General features: G+C 37.4%; 1 protein-coding gene across 1 annotated transcript; it reads right to left on the minus strand.

Moving 5' to 3' along the window:
- Positions 1-26,622, minus strand: N4BP2 (NEDD4 binding protein 2). Its single transcript, XM_066317078.1, has 15 exons — positions 26,306-26,622; positions 25,365-25,489; positions 24,123-24,211; positions 21,549-21,625; positions 19,656-19,811; positions 16,079-18,375; positions 14,620-14,705; positions 13,873-13,915; positions 12,644-12,879; positions 11,150-11,268; positions 9,689-9,827; positions 9,400-9,585; positions 6,985-7,153; positions 4,998-5,121; positions 1-4,217 (listed from the first exon to the last, which is right to left on the minus strand). The coding sequence occupies exons 1-15, from the start codon at positions 26,389-26,391 to the stop codon at positions 4,172-4,174; spliced, it is 3,978 nt and encodes a 1,325-aa protein (XP_066173175.1). The 5' UTR covers positions 26,392-26,622; the 3' UTR covers positions 1-4,171.
- Between the last annotated feature and the right edge of the window lie 276 nt (positions 26,623-26,898).

Below are 26,898 nucleotides of genomic sequence, written 5' to 3' on the forward strand. Positions count from 1 at the left end.
TTGTGACAAAAATCCTTTATTAAACTAGATTGTGTAAATTCCTTTTCATATAGAAATTCTAAATGCAAATTACAAAACTATTTCAGTAAAAAACCAAAATTATAGTTAACAGCAAAAGTACAACTTTATACAAATAAAAAAATCAATTTTTATTTTAATTTTAAAATAGAAATTTGTATCTTCCAATGTACTGGTCCTAACAGCTTTTACAATTGGTAGCTGCAATACTAGGTGTTTTCACATGCATATTCACATCTAGTCATTTAATCTTTTGCAGAGTTTATTTAGCTGAAACAGCATGAACAGTTGGGCTTTGGTTGGGTTTTGATGGGGGACGTACCACATGATATTAAAAGCAAAAGCCAAAATCATTAGGTATTGTCAAGGTGTCCTGAAATATTTTTAAAAATAAATTTTTACCCTACTACTTTCACAATCAACTGAAATACTTTTCAACAGTCACATTAGTTCAAACAACTTTCTTCATTGCATCTCTGGCCTTTTTTCTTTTTTTTTTTTTTTACTCTAAAGATCACTCATCAATGTTAGCATGAGCATTAATTTTGTATATTAAAAATGATAATTTTCCTGAATTGACACTTGGGATAACTATTAAAATGTTTTGTAAAAAACACAAAAAGTCACATATTAAAGGCTTCCATTCATCACAATCACATGCTGTCAAAGAATAGAATAGAAATACAAAATACACAAAATAGGTGTTTTAACAGTTGCACATTATTTCTGAGTGCTGGTGGCAATACTGCTATTTTAAGTATAAGATGGTACAGAATTTACATGATACCTCAGGATTCTCACCGATGTAACTGCAAGAGACATCAGAAAGGCTGGAAATTCTGAAATGTAACCTACTTTAAAATACAATTTTGAAATTATTATATTTTGAGGACTTCATCCGAGAATACATTATAAAATCAGTCAGAGAAATACAAGAACTCCAGTGTTGTTTTTCTGGAATACCGGCAAGTAGCATGGAGATCCTTACTGATAAAACTCTACTTATTTTTAACTCTGTGCACTGACTGATCTTCTGACCTATTCTGTATCCAGCTCAACACAGCTTTTAAGCTTGTGCTTGAGATCCTTCAGAGGATCATCATATTTTCTCTGAGTCAGAGAACTCATTTTGAGTTCTCTGCAATGCCTCATTTTGAGTTGCTGAAGGTGATAGAGGCTCTGCCATTATTTTCAATAGAGGAAAGACTGGTTCTGCCAGTGTTATGATTTTAAGCCATCATCTCTATCAGAGTCCAGATGCCAGGTGAATGACCAATCTACACCAGGCAAGGCATTCAGAGTATGTTAGTGAACCTCAACCTGTACCCCAATGAATATCAATGAAGAGAGGAAAAAAAAGAATCCCAAACTGTTCTGGAGCTGTGTATTTCTCTGCTGACTGACAGACTGGAGAAAAATTCTCCTAGCACTGGGTAGAGCTGATTTTACCCTGAACATTTTTAATGTGTTTATCCAAATAGAACTAAGAGATGAAAAAATAATATGAAAGGACACTGAAGCTCACCAGGAACAGCTCCTTTCTGAAAAGTCCTAGCCCACTTCCAGAGACTGTTTATGCACCTTTAATTGTTTAATCTCTTTTGCCCCCTTAAGCTTGCACTTTCAACGTGCAGTGGTAATTTTGAAAGAGGCTCAGGAAGTGGCCATTTCAAAAATATTCCTGAGCACATTGGTCAGAGCCATTTTCTGAGGAAGTGAGAGTCAAGTGCAATCATCCTCATCCACTTGCTAAGCCAGAAGAAGGCAAAAAGCTGTGTTTCTCATCTCCAGGGTAAAGTTGTCAACTAGATTATGATGAACAGATGGGCAAGATGACAAGTTTTTCTGCTTGTCTTTTGAACTAAAATCTAAGCTGTCTTCGTCCATGTCGGGAATGGTGTGAATATGCTGAGTGAAGCAGGCTGCCTCCCAAAACAACCAGAAGTGCTGGCACTTCCTTGTTCACAGGCACATCTCTGTAGGGCTTGGGCACCCAAGCAGCTCAACACACAACAGCCACCCAGGCCAACCAACAGCGACTATACTGCTAAGAGCTGTCCCAGAGAGCTGCAACTCCATTTGTTATAAACAGCAGCACTAAGGAAAACCTATTTAGGAGCAGAAGGAAGTTCCTTGGTCCAAAACAGAGATTTTGGCACCACTGAGACAATTCTAGCATTTGCAACCCTGTACAGGTGACAGTCTGAACTACTGTCTTGAGGCTAAGTGCCTAGATGGCATCTCAGTCCATTTTAGGCACTGTCACAGAGGATGGAGTGCGGGCTTCACCACACAGGACATCACACAGTGGCAGAAATAGTTCTGTTTGGGGACCACTGATCTTTTGTATTTCACCCACTGACTCCCAGAGCAGTGCAGAGAAAAGGAAACAGAGAAAGGACACAATTCAGATGAACTAACTACCCACAAAAAATATGAAACTTATCATGGCAGTCCATTTTATAGATAGAGTCCCTTTGATTAAGTATTACTGCAGCTATTCTTCCACTTGAAATCACCAGGAAAAGATTACTATATCCGTTGAAGCAAAAAACCCTCATTTTTAAGTCTATCATGCATCATGTTCACTGTGTATGTAATAGAGTAAATACAGATATATTCAGGAAACATCATGTCTTTCAGCCTGTCAGCAACTTATGCAGACACGTTTTCAAGTGAAACCTATTTCTGTGGACAGCTTTTCTCACAGAAGTTCTTTGTTTATTAGTACTCACGCATACAAATTGCAGAACTTGCACACACATATGGATTCATATATAAACTCTCTGTGCATGTAGTTCCTGGATAAAATTTACTGCAAAGTGCTTAAAAATTTAAAAACTCCTCACATTAATCATTAAACCATTAATATTATTCCTAATAACACAACTCACACCTGTTCTGAAAAAGCCTAACAACAAAAATTCATATGTCTTTCAGGAGGCAAAGATGTAAATAAAAATAGCAATGCATTCTAGAAGATGTTTCTATTAAAAAAGTGTTCTGATTGTTTGCTGGAAACACTTGCCTAAGTACAGATGTTTATATTTAATTTTTGAAAGGTTTTGTTCGGGTTTTTTTCATGTCATTTTGGTTTTTTACACAGATATTTCTAGATGCTGATATAACACCACCAGAATCAGAGTAACTTTTGCACTCCCAGATTCTCCAGTTTGGCAATTACTATTTGGCAATTTGCAATACAGGCATTCATTTTGATGTCAGAAATACATTTAAAATGTCTCATGATCATATTTTCTACAAGGAAATCACCAAACAATACACAGAGAATGAAGTCATCATTATAAGCCACTTGTAAAGTGAAACAGTCCCACGTTTGCTGCATTTAAAAAGCCGCAAAATAAGAAAACAATTTTAATCGAGTAGGTGGATCTCCAAAAGAGATTGAATAACAGCACTGTGTTTTTCCTTTTAAGAGATCCCACTAAATCTGCCCAATTGCCAAACACACAGCTGGCCTTAATGCACAGGCCTTAAATGCAACTTCCTTCAATATCTGGAGGAGTTCAGAATGAAGTAAGGATAATAGAACTGGTCAACCCATCATAACATAACCACCAATTACCCACCATAACCATAAAAAGACATCAGATTTTTGAAGAAACCTGGAAATACTCAGCACCCAGATATAACTGGATTTGGAATACCAGTAGTGCCCAGTTTCAGCCTCTCTTTTGCTCTTCTGAAGGGTTTATCACAAAATTCTGAATTATAAAATAACACTGTACAAGATAATACATTTTAGAGGTACAGAAGCCACAGCAATCAAAATGTGCAAGGGTCAAAAGGCAGATTAGGTATGCTAAGACAGTTATATTCAAAATTACACCTTAACTTCCCTTAAAAATGTAATATATTTCCCAGCAAAATTTTTAATCTGCATTTCTGAGACTTAAAATCCTATAAAGCATCTTCCTTTTGCAGGTTTAAAAAGGATCTATTCCACACAAAAATTTATTGGAAACATACTGACAAATCCACTTGCTGTAAATTGAGACCAGTCCTAATAAAATATCATCCTTTAAAACAGATTACAAAATACCAGTGCACTTGTTCAAAACATGGCGGTTTTATTCTGTTATCCGGCAGTGATCTGACACCTCAGTTCCTTTATTCCTCTTTCCACAACTCCTCAATTCAGCATGACTTTCAGGCAGCCTGGTTTTATTTCTGTGAACCTATGAAACAAGAAAAAAAGAAGCTTCAACATGTAAACTATATGAAATGCCATCACTTTCAATTCTCATCAAACATATGGAAAGTATTAAGGTTCTCACTTAAGTATACGTGCAAGTGAGAGTCAGAAAATCAGCATTATGTCCTCAGATGTGACACTGAAAGAGGATTTTTCAGTGTCTGAAGATATAAAAGACCTGGAAAAAGCAGAAACTAACATGAAGATTTGAGAAAAGAAAAAGCTGCCCAATTATTCTTGGTTATATTCATTCTGTTCCTCTATTCCTGTTCCCCTTTCATTCCCTCTTCTTTCAAAAATGGATTTTCATCCTTCTATTTTGTAGAAGCCAAGAAGGAAATGGGAAATCATTGATGTTTTTGAGTCTCACCTTTATGTTTACCTTCCTACACTGCTCTATCTAAAAAGCAGCAAACACACTGGTGCCAGCCCAGACTTATTAAATTGCTATCCCTCATAAACTGAGCACAAATTCAAGTATTGGGAACCAATAACAAGCAGGATTAACAACTTTTCACAGTAAAGCTAGCAATCTTGAATGGAAATATGCAATTAAACTATCTCAGAGGAAAGGATCTAACATTTAATAAGTGCTACACAACTGCATTGGATTTGTGAAACAACCGACTTAATTTAATCTGAAACAGCAGACCTGCCCTAATCAGTGTAGTAGTTTAACAGCATTCTAAAACTACAGTTTTCAGTTAGTTAAATGTGGGCTAAGAAAAAAAAAAACTTATCAGTAACAAAAATCTAAACTCACCTGAAGTTGTGGCTTGTGAGGTATCTGATAGCTGCTGGTCTGATGCGAGCGACTCCTCCCTGACTATGGCTTCCTCTTCCCGTGATAACACTGAGATATGGTTTACCACCAGACTGCTGGTACTCTGCAACAGCAGGAATTGTAACGGTTAAAGCTCTTCTCAGCAGAGCCCTGGCACTCAGTGTAACCCTGCCAGGCCTCCTTCTGAAAACTCACTACTCATTTACAGCTGTCTTTTCCCATGCTGATATGTGGATTTCAGATACAAATGGCAATTTTCTCCTCCCATTCTGAGAAAGTCTAATTTTTAAAATCTATTTTTTTAAAAATCTATTATTTAAAATCTAAGATTGCTTACAATATGCGTATTGTGATCATCACAAAATCCTTCCAGTTTCATAGAACCTGACTATTTCATCTAATATTCAACTGGAATTTACATTCTGTGATATAAATTTAAACTGCAAAATTAAAAATGGTGGGTGCCATTCACTGAATTTTTAAGTGGTGCATCTGTATTGTTTCATGTTCAAACCTTAATTAATGTGAATAAAGAAGTAATATTTTATTGAATAAATAAATTAAGAAGAAAGAAAATATAAATCCAGCTTTTGACACTTATGTCACATTATTTGGACTATCTTCTGCTATGTTGGAGCATAGAAATCAACAGAAATCAACAGATCAACATATTCCCTAAGTTTTATTAGATCACTTAGCCCTGATAACAAAGAAATTGCTCTCTTCCCAGAGATGACAGCAACCTAAATTGACAGAGTTTGAAAAAGAGGAAAAAAATAAACTAAACTGGTTTCTTGCAACTAATCAAGATTTGCCAGTTTGGAATTATCAGTTCACATGATGTGTTTCTTCAACTACTCTCCCCCACATCATAACTTTATTTAGGTTTTACATTTATTTACTGTTAATTCTGCCAGTAAAAACGTTACCAGTATTGATCCTCTTCCCATTTATGTACAGTGAAATTAACTACTTTTTTTTTTTTTTTTTTTTTTTAATTTAAGTGAATAGACTGAACAGAAAGGTCCTACTATCAATTTCAGCATTCCTGACTTAAGTACAATTCTGGAAATTTAGTTCTAAAAAGCATTAGGTTACAGTTTAAATTACACAAATCTCAGTGCAGGAATTGCACAAGATAATGGAATTTAATTATCTCTGATGCACATTGCAAGACAAGGTTTATCTAAAGCCCCATTGAAAACTTTCGTTTATACTCTGTGGAGTAGCTAATTCAAAAAATCAGGTTTGTGCAGCAGTGCCTTGTGTAAGAAATGTTTGTTATAGAAACATTCCCAGTGTGCTTAAATTTAGAGGGTAAACTAGTAACGCAAAAATTTAATCTTTTTACAGCATGGACACTAATGAAGTACTTGAACTCTCCACTATGAGAAAAAATGAGCTCTCAAGCAAAACTGCATAAAATGACATTCCTGGAAGCAACAGTATTCTGATCTCAAGCAATGCTGCCAACAAACTGATACAGCAGTTTCTGAAAGGTAACTCAAATCTCACACTTTCAATGAAGAACACTATCATCACTGTGGTTAGAATTCCAACATAGTAATTTTTTAAGATTCTAAAAGCAACACAGTTGTGACAAAGCAATGCAATGGTGACACATATGTTTGCAATATCACCTCATTTAACAATGTCAGGAAGGACAGACCAAGTATCCAATGATAGTAATAAAAAAGGATAAAACAGAAGAAGAAGATTTACAAAGAAGCAGGGGGAGGGGGACAAGACAGAAGCAACAAGAACCATTGTCATGTGAAAGAAAAACAATTCCATTGGGGCGAAATAAAAACAACTCTCTGAAAACAAGACAACACAAAGCGTAGTTGTTTTTAACATAAATGTTATTAAAGCACATTTATTCCCTGCAATATTGACATGTATCAGGATTTCTTAATAGAAAATCAGGATAACTTTTAGGGGGCAAGAATTATTATCTAAACCCTACCTTCACTTTTCTCCTGCAGCACTCTGGACAACTGATTCACAGCTTCATCCACATGGAGACCATGCAAATCCAACACATTCATAGGCAGCAAGGAAGTATTTACTCTCTCAAAGATTTGCACAGCAGCAGCATGATTAGCTTCTTTCATCTTCTGCTCATGAAGGCGACCCTTTATTCATAAGCACAGTGACCATTACACACTGAGAAATAATTTAAACTGGTCAGTTGTTTCAAAACAACAGCACTGGCAGGGTGCTTTTAGTTCAAGTTTGAACCAGTAAAATTTATAATACTAGCAGAACTTCTGCAAGATGCTCAGTGAGACCTACTCACAAGAAGATTTAATGAAATCTGTTTGTGAGAAACTACTCAAAGCTGGCACAAAGAAAACATTATAACAAAAGCCCTTACAAGGAGAAAAAAGAAGGCAGAAAAGGCACAAAATCATAAGGTCTTTACATAAGCTAAGACGTTACACTCTATACTGAGTTACAGATTTATTTTCCTAATAATAGATTTTTATTTCCCACAAGTATTTATGAAATTATAATGAAAGTGTCAGAGAAACTGCCCAAGAGATTAGGAAAAGCCTACTGACTGTTGTATTTGAGGTTACTTCTTCCAAATGCATTCCCGAAATTTCAGACAAGCCAAGGGTAAACAACAACAACAACAACAATAATAATAATAATAATAATAACAACAATGCCTATTATCTCTCTTAATACTTTTGACATCTTTTATGACTAGCTGCCCTCCTGGAATGAGGGCAAGGAGCAGTACAGCTAGTCATCTTACAAAGTGTACAAGTACTAACTCCTTCCCATGAACCTTGCAATGGTAACAGCTGAGAGATCAAAGCAACAAATTATGTCCTTGAAAATCTGTAGGCACAGTCAGAAAAGGAATGGATGATTTAACTGCAGGTACTGGAATGACAAAGGCTCAAGAGAACAAAAGCAAAAGTCTGTCTCTCACTTTCTTAAAATGGATCATCTGAAGTGTGTTAGTGTCAGACCCAAGACAGCAGCTCTATAACTCACTTGCAAAGGATTCCCAAGACAAAGGCCACCAAGCATAAAGTATTTTTTATTAATAAAGATACCTAGTTTGCCCTTTTATTACCTAGGGAAAGTATATAATAAATAATTAAATTTCAATAGATTTACAATAGATTTGATATTATGGATAAGAACAAAAGTAAGACAGGACTTGAAATTACATTGCTATTTAAAATCCTGCACACCTTTGTCACAAAACTTCAAGAATATATGAATAAAAACATAAAAGGTTCATTATGAAGATTGATAATCATTGATAATCATGTAATTCCTACATGCACAGTAACAATCTAAAAATTTAGAGTTATACCACTTATATGAAAGCTTTTGAATAAGCAAATTGAAGTGATTTATATGAAAGCTTTTGAATAAGCAAATTGAAGTGATTTATTATTACATTTTTGTTCAGTCATAATACAATTCAAAGTTTAGAATTAAATGCTTCTATAATGTGAATTCTTACCAAATTTTATATGCTATTGGATGAGAGGAAAACTACAGCCTTTGAAGATATCTGTAACAGATTTTTTAAGTGTGATGTCAAGGGAGGAGTCTCCTGTGAAGGCACTAAGAAACCAATGTAGAGGAACTTTGATTACAAGAGATGAGTCTTAAAACCAAGAGTATGATGAACAACACTGATCAGCAGTACTCAAACTGGTACATACTAAGAAATGTGCCTGAATCAAGACCAAAGAGCCTGTGCTCCAAGGCCAGAGTATGCAAGACTGATCAGCAGCAGATCTACGCTCCATAACCAGATGTATCGTGAAAAGCATGTCATACACACCTCATTTATCCCAACCCAAGACAGACTGTAGCCATAAAGATAGTCAGAATGAAGAAGTGAAGACAGCAGGCAGCAATCTTGCTCAAGATTTATGGAGGATGAAGCAAGCAAGATTCTGTGGCAAAAGATGACATCTTAACACCTGACTCCTATAAAGTACAGAAGATGTGTCTAAAAACAGTTCAGCACCAACATACACAGAGGATTCAAAAAATTATGTTTGTTGCAGTCCATGTCACACTTCAGTGAACGTAGCCAGATCACCTGGACACAAATCTTGGTGTTTACAAGTATGTGATGTGATGTGAGAGAGATCTAAGACAAAGGAGCACGTGTGACTAAGCACTGGGTTATCAGCTTTCACGAGGTCTCACACCAAATTTGGTTATGTTAACTTCCTGTGCCAGTATCATTACTGGTGGAAGTGAATTTACTTGTGATTTTCAATATAACACATGACCAAATTAATCAACTCTAGTAGGCATGATGTTTTCCTTATCACTTTCAATTCAGTGCTCAAGTACCTCCCTAAGTTCAGAGAAAAAGCACAGTACTATTGTTTACCTGATGTGCATAAAATGCTGCCACAGGCTTCATACCCATGCGATAGGCCTCCCCAGCCTTTTTCAAACATTCCTGTCTCTTTTGCTGGTGACAAAAAGCTTCTGCTCTTAAATCATCATATTGTGGATACTCAAAGTCTTGAAACATTTCACATAAAGGATCATCCTCTTCCTTACTTTTTTTTGCCTGTAGGAATTTGCATTGTTGAAGTTATGGATGCATTGTAGGGTGTTTTCATTAGCATAGTTTTGGCTATGTTTGCAACTATAGTTAAAAAAAATATAAGTACCTTCTTCTCACGGTTCTTTGCAGCACTGTAGGAAGAAACACTTTCATTTTGCTGAACAACTTCTTGAGCTATAACTGTTTTTACAGGATCTGCCTCCAGAACACAGTTCAGAAACTGTTCAGTTTGTTCTAAAGAGTAGCTGTAAAGTATAAACAAAATCTGTGACTTTACAAATATATATTAATAGCTGCTATATTTATCTAAATTCATTATAACAAACCTTGATATTGTTACAGAACTAGATCAGAATGAAAATAAACACTGGAATGGAATATTTTAGCTTATTAAAGAAAGGCTTGCAGACTCCTTGTAGGGCATTACTGGCATCAACACAAATGCAGTCTTAGTCGACTGAAATATAACTGAGGGGCACTTGAACATTAAAAGGAAAATGACATACTGAAATAAATTGCATCCTACCTTAATCACAGAGGTATTAATAAATGCTGCTCTTTGGGCTGGGTAAGATAGTTCATCTTAAATCTTCTCTGGTCAGGGTTAGATAGTTCAAACTAATTTGAAACTAGCTCAGTTTTCTGAAACCCTAATGAGGGAAAATCCTTGTATTTTTAGTCAAACTCTGTTATCAAATTTAATTAAGACATCAGTTGCCAACAGATTACTAATAAGCCCTTTTTCTTCTTTACTCTTGCTCTTTAGTAAGCTAACAAGAGCAGACTGATCAAAAGTAAAGACAGATTTTGGGAAAGGCAACACTATGAGAACAATTTAGAGTGTGAAAAATGAGATGGTGAAATGTTTGAATTATAGAAATGGGTGAAGGATGTATTTTAAACAGAAAAGATTTTTATAACAACCTGGACAAGCAGCATGACTGACAAGTAGGTATGCAAACCCATATGTACAGACAGACATTCAAATGGCCAAGGATGAAAAAAGATGTTTCTCTTGAAAAAAAAAAAAGTTCACTGCTCAGAAACATGGATTTAAGAAGTTAGACACATATCCCAGAAACATAATGCAGAAGAGAGAAAGACAATGTCAGCAGGAAGAGACAGAGAGATGACTCATTCCTTCAGAGCAGCTGAAGTAACCAGGAAAGTACTCACAGGTAACAAACACCAGGTGATGGTAGTGTTTTCCTCTTGGGCAGATGCCATTTCTTGTGAACCTACTATTACCACACCCACTAATTTCTCCCACTAGATTTAAACCTCAGCTCTTGAGAAAATATGCAGTTCCACTGAAAGTCAGTCAGTGGTCAATAGCCAGAGACATTCTTCTCCCAGTGAAAGAAACGGTCTATTCCTCCCTAAGAAATGTGTCTAAACTGAGAGTTTTTATATCCTTTTTGCCTTTAAGACCAGCTAGTTTTGCCTTTATTTAAATTAACGAAAAGCACTACTTTGGAAAAAGCCCTTCTTTAGCAGTATCTTAACTCTCAATATTTACTACTGCAACTGAGTACCATTTTTACAAAGAAGTAAAAAGATTTCTTACTTATTGTCCCTGAAGACATCCATTAAGAAATTTTGATTAATAGTTGGAAACATCTCAAAAAGTTGCTTCTCCTTTAGTTTAGCAGCACAGTCTTTTCTAGCTGTAGAAGGAACACGATTCTACCCAGAAGACAAAAAAACATATATTACAAGTTCTTGATTAGAAAAAAATACAGTAAAGGTGGAGCCAATCCAACTTTGCCATTATTTGTTACGATTTCAAAAGTATCTACTCAGTTGGTATGCACCCACAGCAATGACAACGTGCCATATCAGCCTGCCACACTGATCACACCACTGCAGTACTCTGCAGTCTTTGGAAGTAATGCAGCTGGAGCCTCCTCATAATTTGGACAAAGTAAAATGAGGGGTTTTAGGAGGGATTTAAGTTTTGGAATTTATTCCCTGCCAGTCCATCTAGTCCAGTGCTAAGCTTGTGCAAAGTCCACCTCTTTCCTCTATACTGAGGGCCTGCGCTGAAACAATACTTTATTATTAAGGAGTATAAACAATTTTGGTTTGATGTATCTCAAGCTGTGTCTATAATGAATATTCTTACTTGTGAAGCCATCTGAGAAGATTACATAATTATAGCCTAGAATCAATTGGACTGATCATTCCAATATTCAGACTTTTTAAAAAGGGAAAAAAGTGGTCAAAATAAAGCCAAGCTCCATGAATCCAAACTGAAAATAAAGCTGTGGACATGACAGTAGTTGTTATCAGTTGGGTACATACAAGCAGTTAAAATAAAGAATCCACAAGCCATTTTCTAAGTACAGGCTAATTCATACAACTTTCTACACCAGTTCAGAGCTCCTCTACTTTAGAACAGATGTTTGTCAGACTGTTACAAATAAGAACTCCTGCTCCGAACCGCGCTGGGGCAGTAGAGGGCACTATCAGGCACAAGCCAAACAGGCAGTGCATGGGAACTGTGTGGAATAGAACCAGTGAAAAGCTATTAAAAAGTTACTGTTTTCTGAGAAGTGGCAACAAAAACTTGTTTGAGATTAATCTCAAGTACTTATTTTAATGTCCATCTGTTAGGAATGTTGTGGGTTCTCCTAAGAAAAAAATATTACAACCAATTCAGTACACTTCTAAACAAGGCCTGGACCCAACCAAGAACTTTTTTGATATTGCTGTCACAATAAAAAGCTGAGAAGATCACAGTGATCTTTGGTTTTAGCTGAGCAACTGAAAAACAATTCAACCAAACACAAATGCTAACCTGGATAGTGAAATGCAGCACGATCTATTTGTGAAACAATCAAAATATGACGTTCTAAATGAGACTGTATTTTTCAAACAGAACCATCTACCTCAAGCAAACTCCCGTATCACAGTAATCAACAATACTAATTAGCATGCATACGTCTCACAAATTCAAGCTGTAACCAGCAGCACAGGAATGAGTCACCAAATAAGACACAGTCTATTTTACTATCAGTAATGAATCTAAACCACATTATAAAAATGGTGCTATCCATACCAGGTCCTCTCTCTCTTGCATCGCCATTTCTTCAGAAATTATTTGCCTGAGAGAAACTTTCTGAATCTGAGCATTCCAGTGATCCATAAATGGAAAAATATCTGATGTTGCTGGGATTTTTGTCTGTATATCATTAGATGTGTCTGCAGCTGAGCTCAATTTTTTCTTCTGTATTTTGCTGTCTGCATGCTGAGATAACAGCACTTCTGAGTCATCTGTATCTATCCGCTGAATCTCTGCAGGACATGTAAAAGCAGTAAAAGTAGTGTGACAAAACACTTTTTAGCTTACACATACAATCCAATGCCAGAAAAATTAAGACAAGTTTTTCAACCTATACAGTCTGAGTTTTGATAAAACAAGATTATTAATGCAAAATCAGAAACCAACACATTGCTTTCATCTTCTTTACTTCCATTTTCCAAAGACTGTCTGACAATCTTTATCTATTTTGTGAAACAAAAGAAAACCATCAGACTTCCACACCATATTTTCAAGTGCTAAGACAAATCTAACAGCTGTAAACCATCTTGCACATGCATTAAGTGGGGAGTTTTTTGCTTTTATAAAAGAATCAGTGGCTCATATGTTTACCTGCCTTTCTTCTACAACTTAAGGACAGATGCTTGGCAATCGGATTTTATGCTTCTACCAGTTAATGTTAAGTTAATGGCAACAGCATTGTTTGGTCACTAGTCTGCACTCACACTGCAATCCAAGTCTGCAGAGGGGTTCTGCAATAGAACATTTCTTCTGGCAGCTGAATGAAAAGTGGATTGTGAGAGATGTTAACACTTTTTGAGCAAGGCATCCATCTTCCTGCTAAAATCACCTCTGACAAACAGCCTGTGAGAGTTGTATTCCTGACCTCCCTTCCTCACCTGCAGAATTCTTACTCAACTAGTAATCCTCTGGCAATTTCTTGCCACAGAGAATTCCTACCAAACAGCTGTCTGCTTCAACCAGAGCTTCTCTAAGTTTTCTGAATGACACAGAATTATAGGCTTTATCTGGAACTAGTGATTCTGCTTATAATTAACTTCTGTCCCCTCCTCCATGCCACCATAAGAGATTGGCAAATGGATCCAAAGGCAATAAAATTTAGCCTAATAAATAAAGTCATAATTTTTTCCACAGATGGAGTATTTGCAACCTTAAGTTTCAAATAATTAAATACTTTTCTAATGAACATTAAGTATTTTTACAATTAAAATACATACACAACATACCTTCTGCAGACAACTTAGATGATTCATCTCTCCTCTGACGCTTCTAAATAAAAACAGTAAAATTATGAATGTTTTAAGTAATGTATTTTGCAGGAAAACTTTGCAAGTGTTATCTTCTAATTAAATCAGTTTCAAAATAAGGTCTCAACATTTCTCAAAGATTCAGTATTTTAAAAGAAATACATTTAGGAAAAATAATTATAAAGTGAGATTTATAAGCTACAATTATCTATCTATAAACACATCAAACACATCACAAGAAGCATGCCCCACTGCTAAGACTTCATAGCCTTAATTATATAAACCTAACAAAAATTTTGCCGAAAGGCATTCCAATTTTCACAGAGCTGTGAAGGAACACAGACTAGAAAACTCATCTCAGTTACTGCATGTGGAGTTTTGTATAAAGAATAACTCATAAAATAATTATTTTTACAGGTTAAAAAAAAATAAGGATTTTTGGCCAGTGGCATTTTTAATCAATCTTGCAGTGAAACTGTGCACTATGATCCTTCTTTTTTAACAATCTTGTTTTCATGATGAGGCACTGATGGCATCCCTTAAAATGTCTTTCAACAGCTCCAATGATTATAACATACAGATACACTCTACCCATTTTACAAACTACTATTACATTTTATCATTGTTCCTGCAAAGATAACACCTTTAGACCAAGACAAATGGAGACAAATGGTTTGATAAAATACAGGCATGCCACACTGTATCATAAGCAAGAAATCTACTGACCAGAATAGATTCTTTCCATTTTTCATGAATCACTTTTGCCAAATTCAGATCAATATGAACCACACAATCCTCAACAGTTAGTGATCCTTGTGGAACAAAGAGAATATATTCATTAAAAGCATTCTATAAAAACTTAAAAGCAATTAAAGTACAGTATCCTAGCCTGATTAATTTTAACTTTGGAGATTCTACATAAACTTCTGAACCAAAAAAAAAGCATTCCACAGAAGTTGTTTTCAGGTGTTCAAAAACTCTGAAAGGCTAGGAAAGAAATCAGTTAACATTAACTGTATATTGTTGAAATATGACTACCTGGACAACTGTATTTTTCCTCCTGCTTTCCGTTTTTCTAGCAAACCCTTCTTTTACAAAGCCACTGTTAATTGAAAACAACAGTTTCATCCATGAAACTGTGATTCTCCCTGTTCCATTGCAATCCACATGGCAACTTCTTTTCTGGAAAACCTACCCACCACAGCCCAACAGCAGTCACATCCCTCCTTTCCAACATACAAACTCAGAGAAACAAACTCCCAGCATCCCCCCAAACTCTAAAGGAAACAGCAGGAAATTATCATGGTATCATAATAAAAGCTCTTTTTCCTAAAAAGGCTGTTTCTCACCTTTCCAAAAAAAAAAAAAAAAAAAAAGGCAAGAACTATGCATGTGTCAAATAAAAATTTTGGGCACACTTCAGACACAAGAAAATACATTTCTGCTACAAAAAGCAATCGTTTCTTTTTCTTTTAAAGGAGGTAAGCATGTAAGGGAAAGAAGCCAGCAATCAAACCCACCAATAAATCAGGTATCCAGGGATTCACATAAAACAATCTTCAAGATGAAAGACAGAAATGAGAAAAAAAAGTGGAAAAGTGTAGGGAAAAATGAGAGAAAAACATCAAGCTGTATATTCCTATTTTCTTTTTTCCTTTTTCTATCATTCTTTTAAGATGCATGTTCAAGCTGCTTATGGCTTCCTTAACCATAATCTGCCAGAAGACTGGTCTGCTGTCATCTTGAAGTCTTTTTAAGCCACACTTCATCTCCCTTAACCATCCGTCTTCTTGTCCCCCAACTTTAATGATGCCAAAAGGTTTTTTTTTCCCTTTCTTCTTTCCTAATCAGCCACAATTTGCATATTCCTTATCATCTAAGTATCTCTTCAGAGTCTGAATATAAGCTTAAGGGCCTGTTACTCAGAATGCAAATAAGCCAATATATTTTCTTTTTATTTTGAAGTATGTGCATGTATAAAAAGACAAAGGCAGAAGGTAGCACTACTGCACTTGTATTTTATGCCATGCTTAGCTCAGTTTCATTTCTGCATTAACAGCATCAACTGCCTGTATCATGGGAGAACCTATTCCCTAAAAATCAAGCATGAAGGGGAAAAAAGCACAGGAAAAGAGTTCTCCTAACCAAGTAATTTTTTTATTCATTAAAACATGTATATAATTACCTGCATCAATGCCAACAGGTCCAAATATCTCTTTCAGCTGGAGTGCCAGTTCAGGAGGCAATGTTAGTTCTAGGCAATCTATACTGAAGGCTGCATGTGATGCTGGTATAGGGCTTTGTCTTTTGGCTTTAGTTGCAGCCCGGCTTGGAGTTTCAATTTCTTCTTTACCACATATCTCCCTGGAATTCTCCTGAGTTTCTTTATCCATCTCCAAGTCTATATTGCTCCTAGGATGAACCAGAGGTGCATGATCCATTTCCAGTAACAAACCAGTCCCTTCGGAACTTTCAGCATTGCCTTCTGAAGGGTTACTGTCACTTTCATTGTTTAATTCAGATTTCAAATTGGTAGAAGTCGTGTTAGGGTCATGAAGCAAACCTGCATCAAGTTCTGAAAGTGATGGCTTATTTACAGTTTTTTCAAGAGGACTCTCACTCTCTCCCTTCTGCTTTCCTGAAAAGAACAGCTCAATGACACCTGCTGCTGAGTTGCTTGTATCAGTTCTGGGGGCTGAATGCACAGAATTTTTCAGCTCCAGTGAATTATCCAACGAGGTAGCAATGAATGAGTCAGACACATCAGCACTCGTTACAGGTGTCACGGCAGCCCCACTTTCTGCAATGCTGAGTGATGAGTTCTTGCCTTCCGAAGCCTCAATGATATCACCAGCCCCAAGTACTTGAGGGGTTTGTTTGCAGTCTTTAAGACTCTCGTCACAGTTTGTATTTGCCTTGAAATCAAGGTCTGTGACCACTGGCTCAGCTTCATTTACCTGAAAGCTTTCAGTATCAACAGCTTTACGTAACTTTTCTTCAGAGTCTAACAGCAGACCCGTGGCCCAGTCTATGTCTTTGTTACATCTTTCATACAGATCTTTCAGAGCTTCAAATGAAACAGACTCAAAGAGCTTACAGAGCGTATCTAGTTCTTCAGACTCATCAATATTGATAAGCTCACTTTCCTCCACAAAAGTACTTTTATCATATGTAACTCGATAGGGTATTTTTTCCTGAGAATCTGAGGCATTATCTATGTCTTTGGGTTTGAAGCCATCCAGCCTGCCATGCAGTATTTTTGTAGTCTCAGGAAAAAGCATTTTCTTTTCTAATCTCCACAGGAGAGCAAAGTCCTGTGATTCAGTCTGTGAATAGCTACTTTTTTGCCTACATACATTTGTGTCCTGCTTTTCTTCTGCCATGTTAAGTTTAGACAAGTGGTCCTCTTCTCTGGGATGTGGCAAGCTGCTGTTTGTAAAAGTGAGGGCTAATTTGTGATGTTTCCTTGTTCTCTTACTTTGCTGGGATTTTTCTCCACTTACTGTTTCATTAGCTACTATTTCCTCTTGGTGCACAGGCAAACTCCTTGTATCTGGTTGCTCTTCAGTGTTCACAGGCGACCCGTCAATCACATGTACAGTTTCAAGAGCATTCATATTATTGTCGTCGTCAGTATTTGTGTCTTCATCACACTGACTTGTCTTTCTCATTCTCCTTGACCTTTGCTGTCTCTGTTCTAATGAGGCTGAGACAGGCCAATATCCCAACATTTGCAATTCTGGTGTAACTTTATCTGAACTAACAGAGTAATAGCTACAGGGTAGATTTTCATCCTCACGTCCTTTCTCAACAGTATATGTCTCAGGCAGGCTCATTAGCTCTTTACCTATCTCAGAATGCTGCTGACTGGGAGTTTCACCTTCCTTATCACTCTTCAGAGGGGATTTTTCTAGTCTTCTAGATCTTTTGACTCTCTGTCCCATTGTTTGTTCCACAGGCCAGTCACCTAGAAAGTTTAGTAGTTCTGGTTTTCCTGATGTGTCAAAAGCCAAACTGCTTGGTTCCACTGTATTACTTGTTTCTGTTAATTTTGGTTCCATACATATTTTGCCCAGTTGTTCAGTTGCAGTTTGAACTTTGAGACTGTTGTTATCACTGCGTTCCTCAGCTCCACCTGTGTCTAAGTTCACAGTCTCTTCAGCTGGGATCACATCTACCTCATCTATTTCTGTTTCAGTGGATTTTTCTGTTTTTAATACCTTTTCTTCTTTCTTCTCCAAGGGCAGCTCTTTTTTGACACAATCTGATAAATTAATTTCCAAGTCATCCTGAACAGTGTTGTTCTCAGAATTGTGTTCCACTGAGTTATTTTCCATTTCTTTTTCCTCTTTCTGAAAATGCTCAGGATCACAACTACTTTCTAGTGTTAGAGAAGTTTTGTCAACTTCAGCTAATTCAATCGGCTCCACCTCAGAAGCAAAACATTCTTCTTCCTTTACATCAGAATGTGCCTCTCTGTTTCTGAAAGACAAATTGGAATGAAATATAAACTCATTTCAAATCTCCTTAAAGCATTTGTCCACATTTTTAACTCCTGTTAGAACTAGAGTAGAGAGTTTAATCTAGTCAGACTTCTAGTAAGATAAAACAAATTTATAACTAAGCTGTAACTCCAACATTCCTCAATAAAAAAGGAGCTAAGCAAAGATGAACTTTCTTTAGCAACTATCCCTGTCTTACTAGAGCACAGGGCTAAGAACACTTTCTCAGGAGTCAATCTTGCCCCCATCCCATATCCAGCATTCAGTTTTGTATCAAAGCGCTTTGCTGCCAGACATTTCCTCATTCAGATCAGCAAGTCTGGTAAATATACTTTTAGCTAATGACTGTTCCTCTCTCTGGTTGGCTTAATGCTAAAGGCAGTCTAGACATTAACTAGGAGAGAATGTGTCTTTTCTTGTCAAACCATTTCTCACAATCAACTACATTCCATTTATTATCATTTCAAATGCATCACATGTGCAAAACCCAAGTGAAATACTAACTGAAATAAGATCTGATTTTTTATGTGTCCTAGTTTTGGCCAGAACACAGAGGTTATTCTATACCACCTCATGTAATTGCTGGAGCAGGAATGGGAAGAGGAAGGGGGGAGCCAAGGAGCAGTGAATGGTTTGGGAGTCTCAGAGGGGGCACTGAACTGGGGAGTGCCATTCCTGAGCCACAACAGTGTCCATTGCAATACACAGCCCAGTCCAGGCTGCCAGCTGCACAACTGTCGTGGATACAACCCACGGAAACCTAGGCAACATTTAATCATGTATACTGAAGAGCAAATAGGTAACTTGTTACCACTGCACAAAGAATCCACCTTCTACCACAAAGATATAATCTAGTATCAACATACAAATTTGGAAATTGTAATTTGGCCCTTATTTAAGACTACGTTCTTCCAAAAAACAATTTCCAGATTTTAAGTGCTTTGTATCTATAGCATACATCCAATAACATGTTTGTAAGATAAGAGAAAGTCAGTCAGGATTGACTTCTTTAAAGTACACAGCCATAATGGGAAGCTTTCAAAAGCATTGGAAAGTTGACTAGATCCCTTGACTGTTCATTTCTGAAAATCCTGAAATTCTTAAAAATTAAGAAAACTATGTAGGGATTTTTTTTGTTACTTAAGTGTCTTTTTTAATGCATTCACCGTTCAACACTATTACCCAGGTTTTGGTCGTAAGCTAAAAGCCTACATTTTTAGCCTTTTCTTTGATGCTACAAAGCTAGTGAAAGAATCTAACCTCTGGCTTTCCTCCTGACAAGGATCTTCACTCCAGCCAGCAGCTTCTGATTTGTCTGGAACTGAAGAATCCAATATAGCTCTAACAGTAAGGCAGCGTTCGTATCGTTCCAACATTCTTTTGATCTTTTCTTTAGATACACCATGAATGTTTCTCCTATGAATTGAAAACAACCAAACCAAACCAAACAAACAAAAAGACATTTCAGATTTGTGTTATTACAATGAACAAGAGAATAAATTTACAGCAAGACTAACCAAAATATTCAGGAGCCAGAGGAAAAGCTGTGAAACAGCAATTCTTTCTCTACCAGTGCAACTGGGCATTGCAAACAGGACACATCAGACAAATGGCTGCTCCACTTCTCCACCTCACCTGGTCTCCCTGTACTGCAGGTGGATGTTTTGCACAGTACTAAAATCTGAAACTGTACTAATAATGCATCTTCTTAAAGGAAGTTTCAGAAAACACACTATATCAGATCCTGACAGTGATGCAGGATATCAAACTGGGTACAGAAGACTTCTGAGTTCAGTCTTCTTTCTTTGGTTTGCTTAACTCAGAACTTGTTGAGTCTTGAAAAAACCTATTCACTTGTTATTCCAGACACCTTTTGGCCAGAAATTTTCACTAACTCTGTTAAGCACTAACGAGCACTCTGTTCTGCTGCAGTTCCTCCTAGAATAAGTGAATCTTGCCAAGGATAGTAAAAGAGAATTTGAAAATATAGCAGGAAAGGTTTAACTTTATTTTAAGAAGGAAAATAATCTACCTTAGCTCACTTAAAACCAAGCAATGTTAAGCTAAACATGCAAATTCAGATGACAACAGATATTATAAAATCACAAAATAACTTCTGTTAAAAGCAACTTCTGGAAGTTCCACACTTCAGCCTCCTACTGAAGGCAGAAGTACAGCTACATCAGGCTGCTCAGAGCTTTTGTCTGATTTTGAATATCTGAAATGACTGAAAGAGTACAAACTCTCTGGGCAAACACTTTTCAGTACCTAACCAACTTTAAAGTAAATGTTGGGCTTTTTCTTTTATGTAATCAAAAGTTCCAACTTGATGATATCTGGTTTGTCCTATCCCTGCACAATTCTTTTAGACTTCTCTAGAACCTTTCAAAAGGTAGCTGAAAAAAAACCCAGTATGATTCTTCTTCAGTGATCTCTGCTTAAGGCTGAATAAACTACTCTTGCTCAGTTAGTTCTGTATCACCTGCAGATTTGCTAAGAGTGCATTCTGTCCCAGCATCCAAGTCATAAAAAGGACATTAAAGAGCTGCAGTCTTCCCCTAGAGGGACATAAGCCTTCACTTTGGACAGTGATCATAACATTTGAACCTGGCATCTAGCCAATTTTTTCATTATGTTTTCTTATGTTTTATTATTCACTTCCATAGGGTTTATGTCTTATCCATTTCAGCCCTAAGTCCTGCTAAAGAAGAGGCAAACAACAACGGCAATGCACAAGGCAATGCACAAGTTTGTCCCTCTTAGGTCACGAGGTGCTGACTGCCCTAAATTAAATGACAGCATAAACACTTCAATTAAAGCAACAGAGCAGGATGCAGAACACCCCCAGCCTGACGTCATTTTGCACCCTCAGTAACCCAAAGAAACAGTCACTCTACCTTACATGCAAAGAACTCTAATAATGAAAACATCACAGTGTCTATTGCTAACAGTACCTTTTGCATATAACTGAAGTGACAAAAGATCTTGTAACACATACATATATAAGTCCACAAAATATAATTTAAAAGCTACTTTTTATCACAAATATTTTGACAGATACCTTGCTACTTCACTAACCATTGCACTAAGCGATACCTTTTTCAAAATCATAGCTTATACTATCTAGTATGTTATTTTCCTTTAAATTCTTACCTTTCAAGTTCTTTTGGTTTAAACTTCCACCAAGTGTCGGGCTCTCGGAACATTACTTTGTATTTGAACTGCTGAGCCTGAATAAAAGAGATATAAAACAGAACATGCCACATCATCCATTTCTTATTTCTCTGACAAAGCACACTATATTCATAGCTTCCTTCTTCAAAGCTGTTTTTCGTATTTTTGATACCTATTAAACATTTGGAATAACACTTTTGTTCAGTGCTGCACTTTGATTTATATAAACTGAGATATTTTCAAACACACACACATATATATATATATATGTGAGGTCAACCTGACCTCAGTACCTGGAAAGATGATGGAACAGTTTGTACTGAGTGTCATCACGCAGCACCTACAGGATGGCCAGGGGCTCAGGCCCAGCCAGCATGGATTTAGGAGAGGTAGGTCATGTTTGACCAACCTGGTCTCCTTTTATGACCAGGTGACTGCCTGGTGGATGCGGGAAGGGCTGTGGATGTTGTCTGTTTGGACTTCAGCAAGGCCTTTGACACTGTCTCCCAGAGCACTCCTGGAAAAGCTGCAGCCCATGGCTTGGACAGGAGCACTAGTTGCTGGGTTAGGAACTGGCTGGATGGCTGGGCCCAGAGTGGTGGTGAATGGTGCTGCATCCAGCTGGGGACAGTCACCTGTGGCGACCCTCTGGGGTCTGTGCTGGGGGCAGTTCTTTATTTAATATCTTTATTGATGACATGGATGAGGGTATTGAGTCTTTCATCAGTAAATTTGCAGACAACACTAAGCTGGGAGCATCTGTTGGAAGGTAGGAGGGCTCTGCAGAGAGATCTGGAACAGCTGGATGGATGGGCAGAGTCTAACAAGATGAAATTTAGTAAGTCCAAGTGCCAAGTCCTGCACTTTGGCCACAATAACCCCCTGCAGCATTACAGGCTGGGGCTGGTGTGGCTGGACAGTGCCCAGGAGGAAAGGGACCTGGGAGATTCTGGTCAGCAGCTGGTTGAACATGAGCCAGCAGTGTGCCATGGTGGCCAAGAGGGCCAGTGGCATCCTGGCCTGGATCAGGAATGGTGTGGCCAGCAGGAGCAGGGAGCTCATTCTGCCCCTGTACTCAGCACTGGTGAGGCCACACCTCGAGTGCTGTGTCCAGCTCTGGGCCCTCAGTTTAGGAAGGACGTTGAGACACTTGAGTGCATCCCAAGGCACCGAGGCTGTTGAAGGGCTTGGAAAACAAGCCATATTAGGAACAACTGAGGGAGCTGGGGTTATTTAGCCTGGAGAAAAGGAGACTCAGAGGTGACCTTATCACTCTCTACAACTTCCAGAATGGTGACTGTAGACAGCTGGGAGTTGGTCTCTTTCTCCAGGCAGCAACTGACAGAACGAGAGGACAGAGTCTCAGGCTGCATCAAGGGAAATACAGGTTGCATATCAGGAAGAAGTTTTTTCATGGAAAGAGTGATTAAATACTGGAATAGTCTGCCCAGGGAGGTGGTGGAGGTCCCTGGATGTGGCACTCAATGCCATGATCTAGCTGAGGTGTTACTGGGTTGGACTCGATGATCTTGAAGGTCTTTTCCAACCTAGTGATTCAGTGATATCTCTAACCATAAAATTAAATGTGTGCCATGATGTGTCTTCTCTGAGACAATACTGCAGAACATCTCCTCTTTTCAGATACGGCATGCACATGTCTACAAAGCCTCTCCATGACAGAGGATGCACAGCTTACATTCAGAGCTGACCAGATGTGAACCAGCTCCAAAAAAGCAATTCAGTTACATTAGCCCAGCTATTGTGGACAGCCTTCCTGCCACATGGGAAACTTGACCAAGTTGCAGACAAATGGTTCCTATATAATCCAGGCTCATCATGACAGAAAAGGAACCTAAAGTCTAATCAGGAGAAACACTGCAAGAATTTTGCTGTTTCTCTCCACTCCTGTTTTCAGAAAAAATTCTTATCACTGTACCAGACACTGCACTTCTGGAAGAACTCTTGGTGCATCTTGATTTCAGTATACAGCAAAATGAAAGACTTATAAAAGAACTGCTAATTTGACAGTTGCTAATAACTGTAAGGATAATAAAATAAACATTTTATTAACAAAAATCATCTGTGTTAAAGTCTCACTGTTCATTAATCCATTAGCACATACACCATATGTAGGGTATCTGCTCAAAAGCTGTCAATTGTATGTATTACACTCTCTGCTGTGTTTCAGAGGCATTACTCATCACTCATTCATTAGTGTTGATTACATTTTTAAAGTAGCTTCTAATTTTACTCATCATATAAAGAGGAACAAAATTCAGTTTCTTCAACAACATTTACTTTCAGCCCCAAGAACAAAGCACTTGGCTTTGGCTTGTGGTAACTAGGCCAGGTTAATGCTCATATACCACAGGACACTGAGTCACACAACACGGACACTGGGCAATATGATCCATGCAACACTTTTTTTTTTTTGTGCTCCAGATTTCCTTGTGGAATAGCAGCTAGACTGAGAAGCACTCCCATTTTAAAACATATGCTGTTGCCATGCTAGTCAATAATCTCTTTTCACATTGGTCAAATTATAATACTAACCAAGGTAACATAAGGCTTCATCTCCCATGCTTGTATGTTTGTGTTGTCAATTATTATAGGAGAGATTCTCCTTTCAAATGCTTCTTTGGCTGAAAAATATGCATGTACAGAACAATGCAATACAGTTAATTCATTATAATAGGGTGAACATAATATTAATACTCATTCTCTAAATTTGTTATATTTTTATGTAGATAATCCATAATGATTAACCACTGTGTGAAGAACTCTTGCCATAGCTTGATCTGTTTCAAGGCCCTCTATTTCAGAAATCCCCCCCTCACATGTAAAGCTACTGAGATACGGCTTTAGCTTTTGAATTAACGTACCTATGATAATCAAGAAACAAAAATGCAGATGTAAAATGCACCAAGATGACTAATCAATCAGTAAATTAAACTAAAAGACTACATGATCACCTTAAAGTGGACTTCTTTGTTGCATACAAAATTCTTGGCTTTATAACAGTCTTAAGATTAGTCCACTCTGTAAACTGTATAAAATATGAAAAACCAAAAGAATTATTGTAATTAAATAAACAGTATAGAAATGAAATGTATAGAACCACTAACTTTGAGACACAGTACCATGTTCCTGTAGCCGTGCTACAGTGTGTCTAAACAATTACAGTTCTTGCTGAATCCACATTCATTAATTTGTTTCTCCACTGGTAGAGATTTGACAGCAGAAGGGGATCATGGTTCAAATTTAGTAAGTAAAGCTTAAAAAGATTTGTTCTGTGGTGAGTTTAGCACAAGGTCACTGTCAAAAACCCCCACTCAATTATGAAAAGAGGAAAAAAATAATTTGTTCTGTCTCTTATGATTTTGTTTAATTTGACAATTTCACATACAATAGGAAAAAAATAACAAAGAGCAGGAAGATGTGTATTATTTGTATCCTCGCTACTTACTGCATAAGCATATTATGGATCATCTCAGAAGAAGTATTTCTGAGAGATGGTGTAGGTAACCACTCTGGAAATGGGACACTACCCAAAATACATACCATGATAAAATCTGAGGACAAAACACTCTTGAGAAAGACACTGGCATTTCTAATTGTGAAACACACAATGAACAGATGACTTCTGAGTTTGTGCTCATATTCTTTTTCTGTATATATTAAAAAATACTTCTATGATAAGATAAATGCTTGTCATGTAACAAGCCAGGCAGATTTTGAACAGCACGCAAGCACTGAACTGTAAATGAGAGAGCTAATCCCTTATTTATATCTCACCTCGTTTCCTGTTCCATTCATGTGCTTCTCCTAAGCAATCAGCATCATAATGGTATTGTCCATGTTTGTAAAAGTAATCATCAGTACTAAGAATGATTCCACCTGGGTTATCCTCAAGCAAATTCCTGTAAAAGATCAAGAAATAAACAGGCTTTTTCTGCCTTCTCCTCCCAGCCTCCAATGCCTACTACCATACATACTGTAGCACAAACCAAAATCTTTGGAATGGAAGCAGCAAATGTAGGTAAGAGGAGAAAAAGAAATCAATCTCCAAGCAAATACGATCTATAATAATTTCCCCCCTTCGCTTTTTCCAAAGGCTGAGGATTATCTAGGGGAGAGAGCTGATATAGTTCCTACAGGTCTCTCATTTCAAAACAACAAGGGAGGTATTTTTCCATCTACATGTAGTGAGATGCTTTCCACTGACAAACATCAAACATTTCAGATGTCAGTCAAAACGACTCTAAGTCAAATCTAGGCTTTTAGAGAGTAAGAAAAGAAATCAAAAATTCCCCCCAAGAAGCTTCAGATATACTACTTATACAAAAAAGTCACACAGTGAAAGGGGAATTTCTGCCTGTGAAGAGCTGGCATATTTCCATCAGTGTTATTCGAAGAAAACACTTCAAATAAACTGGGACTGAAAGAACACAGCAGACTTACACTACAGCAATGATTCTCTGCTGACAAACTCCTCTGTTCAGTGATTGAAGTTAAAGCTCATCATTCCTATTTCAATTCCACTAGGAAAGGACCTGCAAGCAACTCTGCTTTCAGCACTTACTATTATTATCCATCACAACTGCGTGTATTGTGGTAGTCGGCAATTAGGGTTTATGCGTAACTATTTACAAGTGCCAGAAAATTGTCTCTGCCCGGCCAAATCCTGTACACGATTAAGCAATTTGTTTCAGAAGCTCACAAGATAAATGTTCTACCTTGCCAAATATGATTTTCCTGATCCTGGAACACCTCTGAGAAGAACAAGTACTTGACCTATAAGTTGCATCTTTTTTCTCATCATGTGACAAACACGTGGTTGCTGTGCTTGAGAGAGGTTCAATTTTGAGTTTTTATCTTGATTTCCCCATACCTTTCAGAGAAGGGTTGCCATCCCAGGCATTTGAAACCACTGGGGAGGAAAGAAAAAGTCCTTTTTCCGAAGTTCTACAGTCAGAAAACACGTCTCCACTGTCCTGGACTGGCAGCCACAGGAATTACAAAGCTGTGACTTCCACTGGATGGATAAAACACGGGAGCCATGAGATTCCAGTGTTGCTGAGACTGAGCTGATGGTGTAGAAAAATTTAAGTTATAACCCTGCTGAGTTTGCGGAGTATCTGCAGGTCTTTCTATTTGAAACTGGACGTTTCATTAGAGATATATGCCTCTGGAAGAGAAGCGCTCTGCTGGCTATTAAAGGCAGTCACTGCATCTTTGTCTTGTTCCAGGCAACTTGAATTAGGATCTCCAGTAACAGCTACTCCATGTTCCACAGGTCCTTGGAGAACCCACAAGAAGCAGCAGTCAC

This window comes from Sylvia atricapilla, chromosome 4 (assembly GCF_009819655.1).
Source record: "Sylvia atricapilla isolate bSylAtr1 chromosome 4, bSylAtr1.pri, whole genome shotgun sequence".
Taxonomy (NCBI): Eukaryota; Metazoa; Chordata; class Aves; order Passeriformes; family Sylviidae; genus Sylvia; species Sylvia atricapilla.

Excerpts from the sequence above, each read along its gene's own strand:
- N4BP2 (XM_066317078.1), bottom strand. The coding sequence starts at position 26,391 with ATGATGAGAAAAAAGATGCAACTTATAGGTCAAGTACTTGTTCTTCTC. Across the intron at positions 21,626-24,122 it reads TGAAGCCTTATGTTACCTTG|GCTCAGCAGTTCAAATACAA; the intron begins GTTAGTATTATA and ends TCTTTTATTCAG. Across the intron at positions 19,812-21,548 it reads AAACCAAAAGAACTTGAAAG|GAGAAACATTCATGGTGTAT; the intron begins GTAAGAATTTAA and ends TTCAATTCATAG.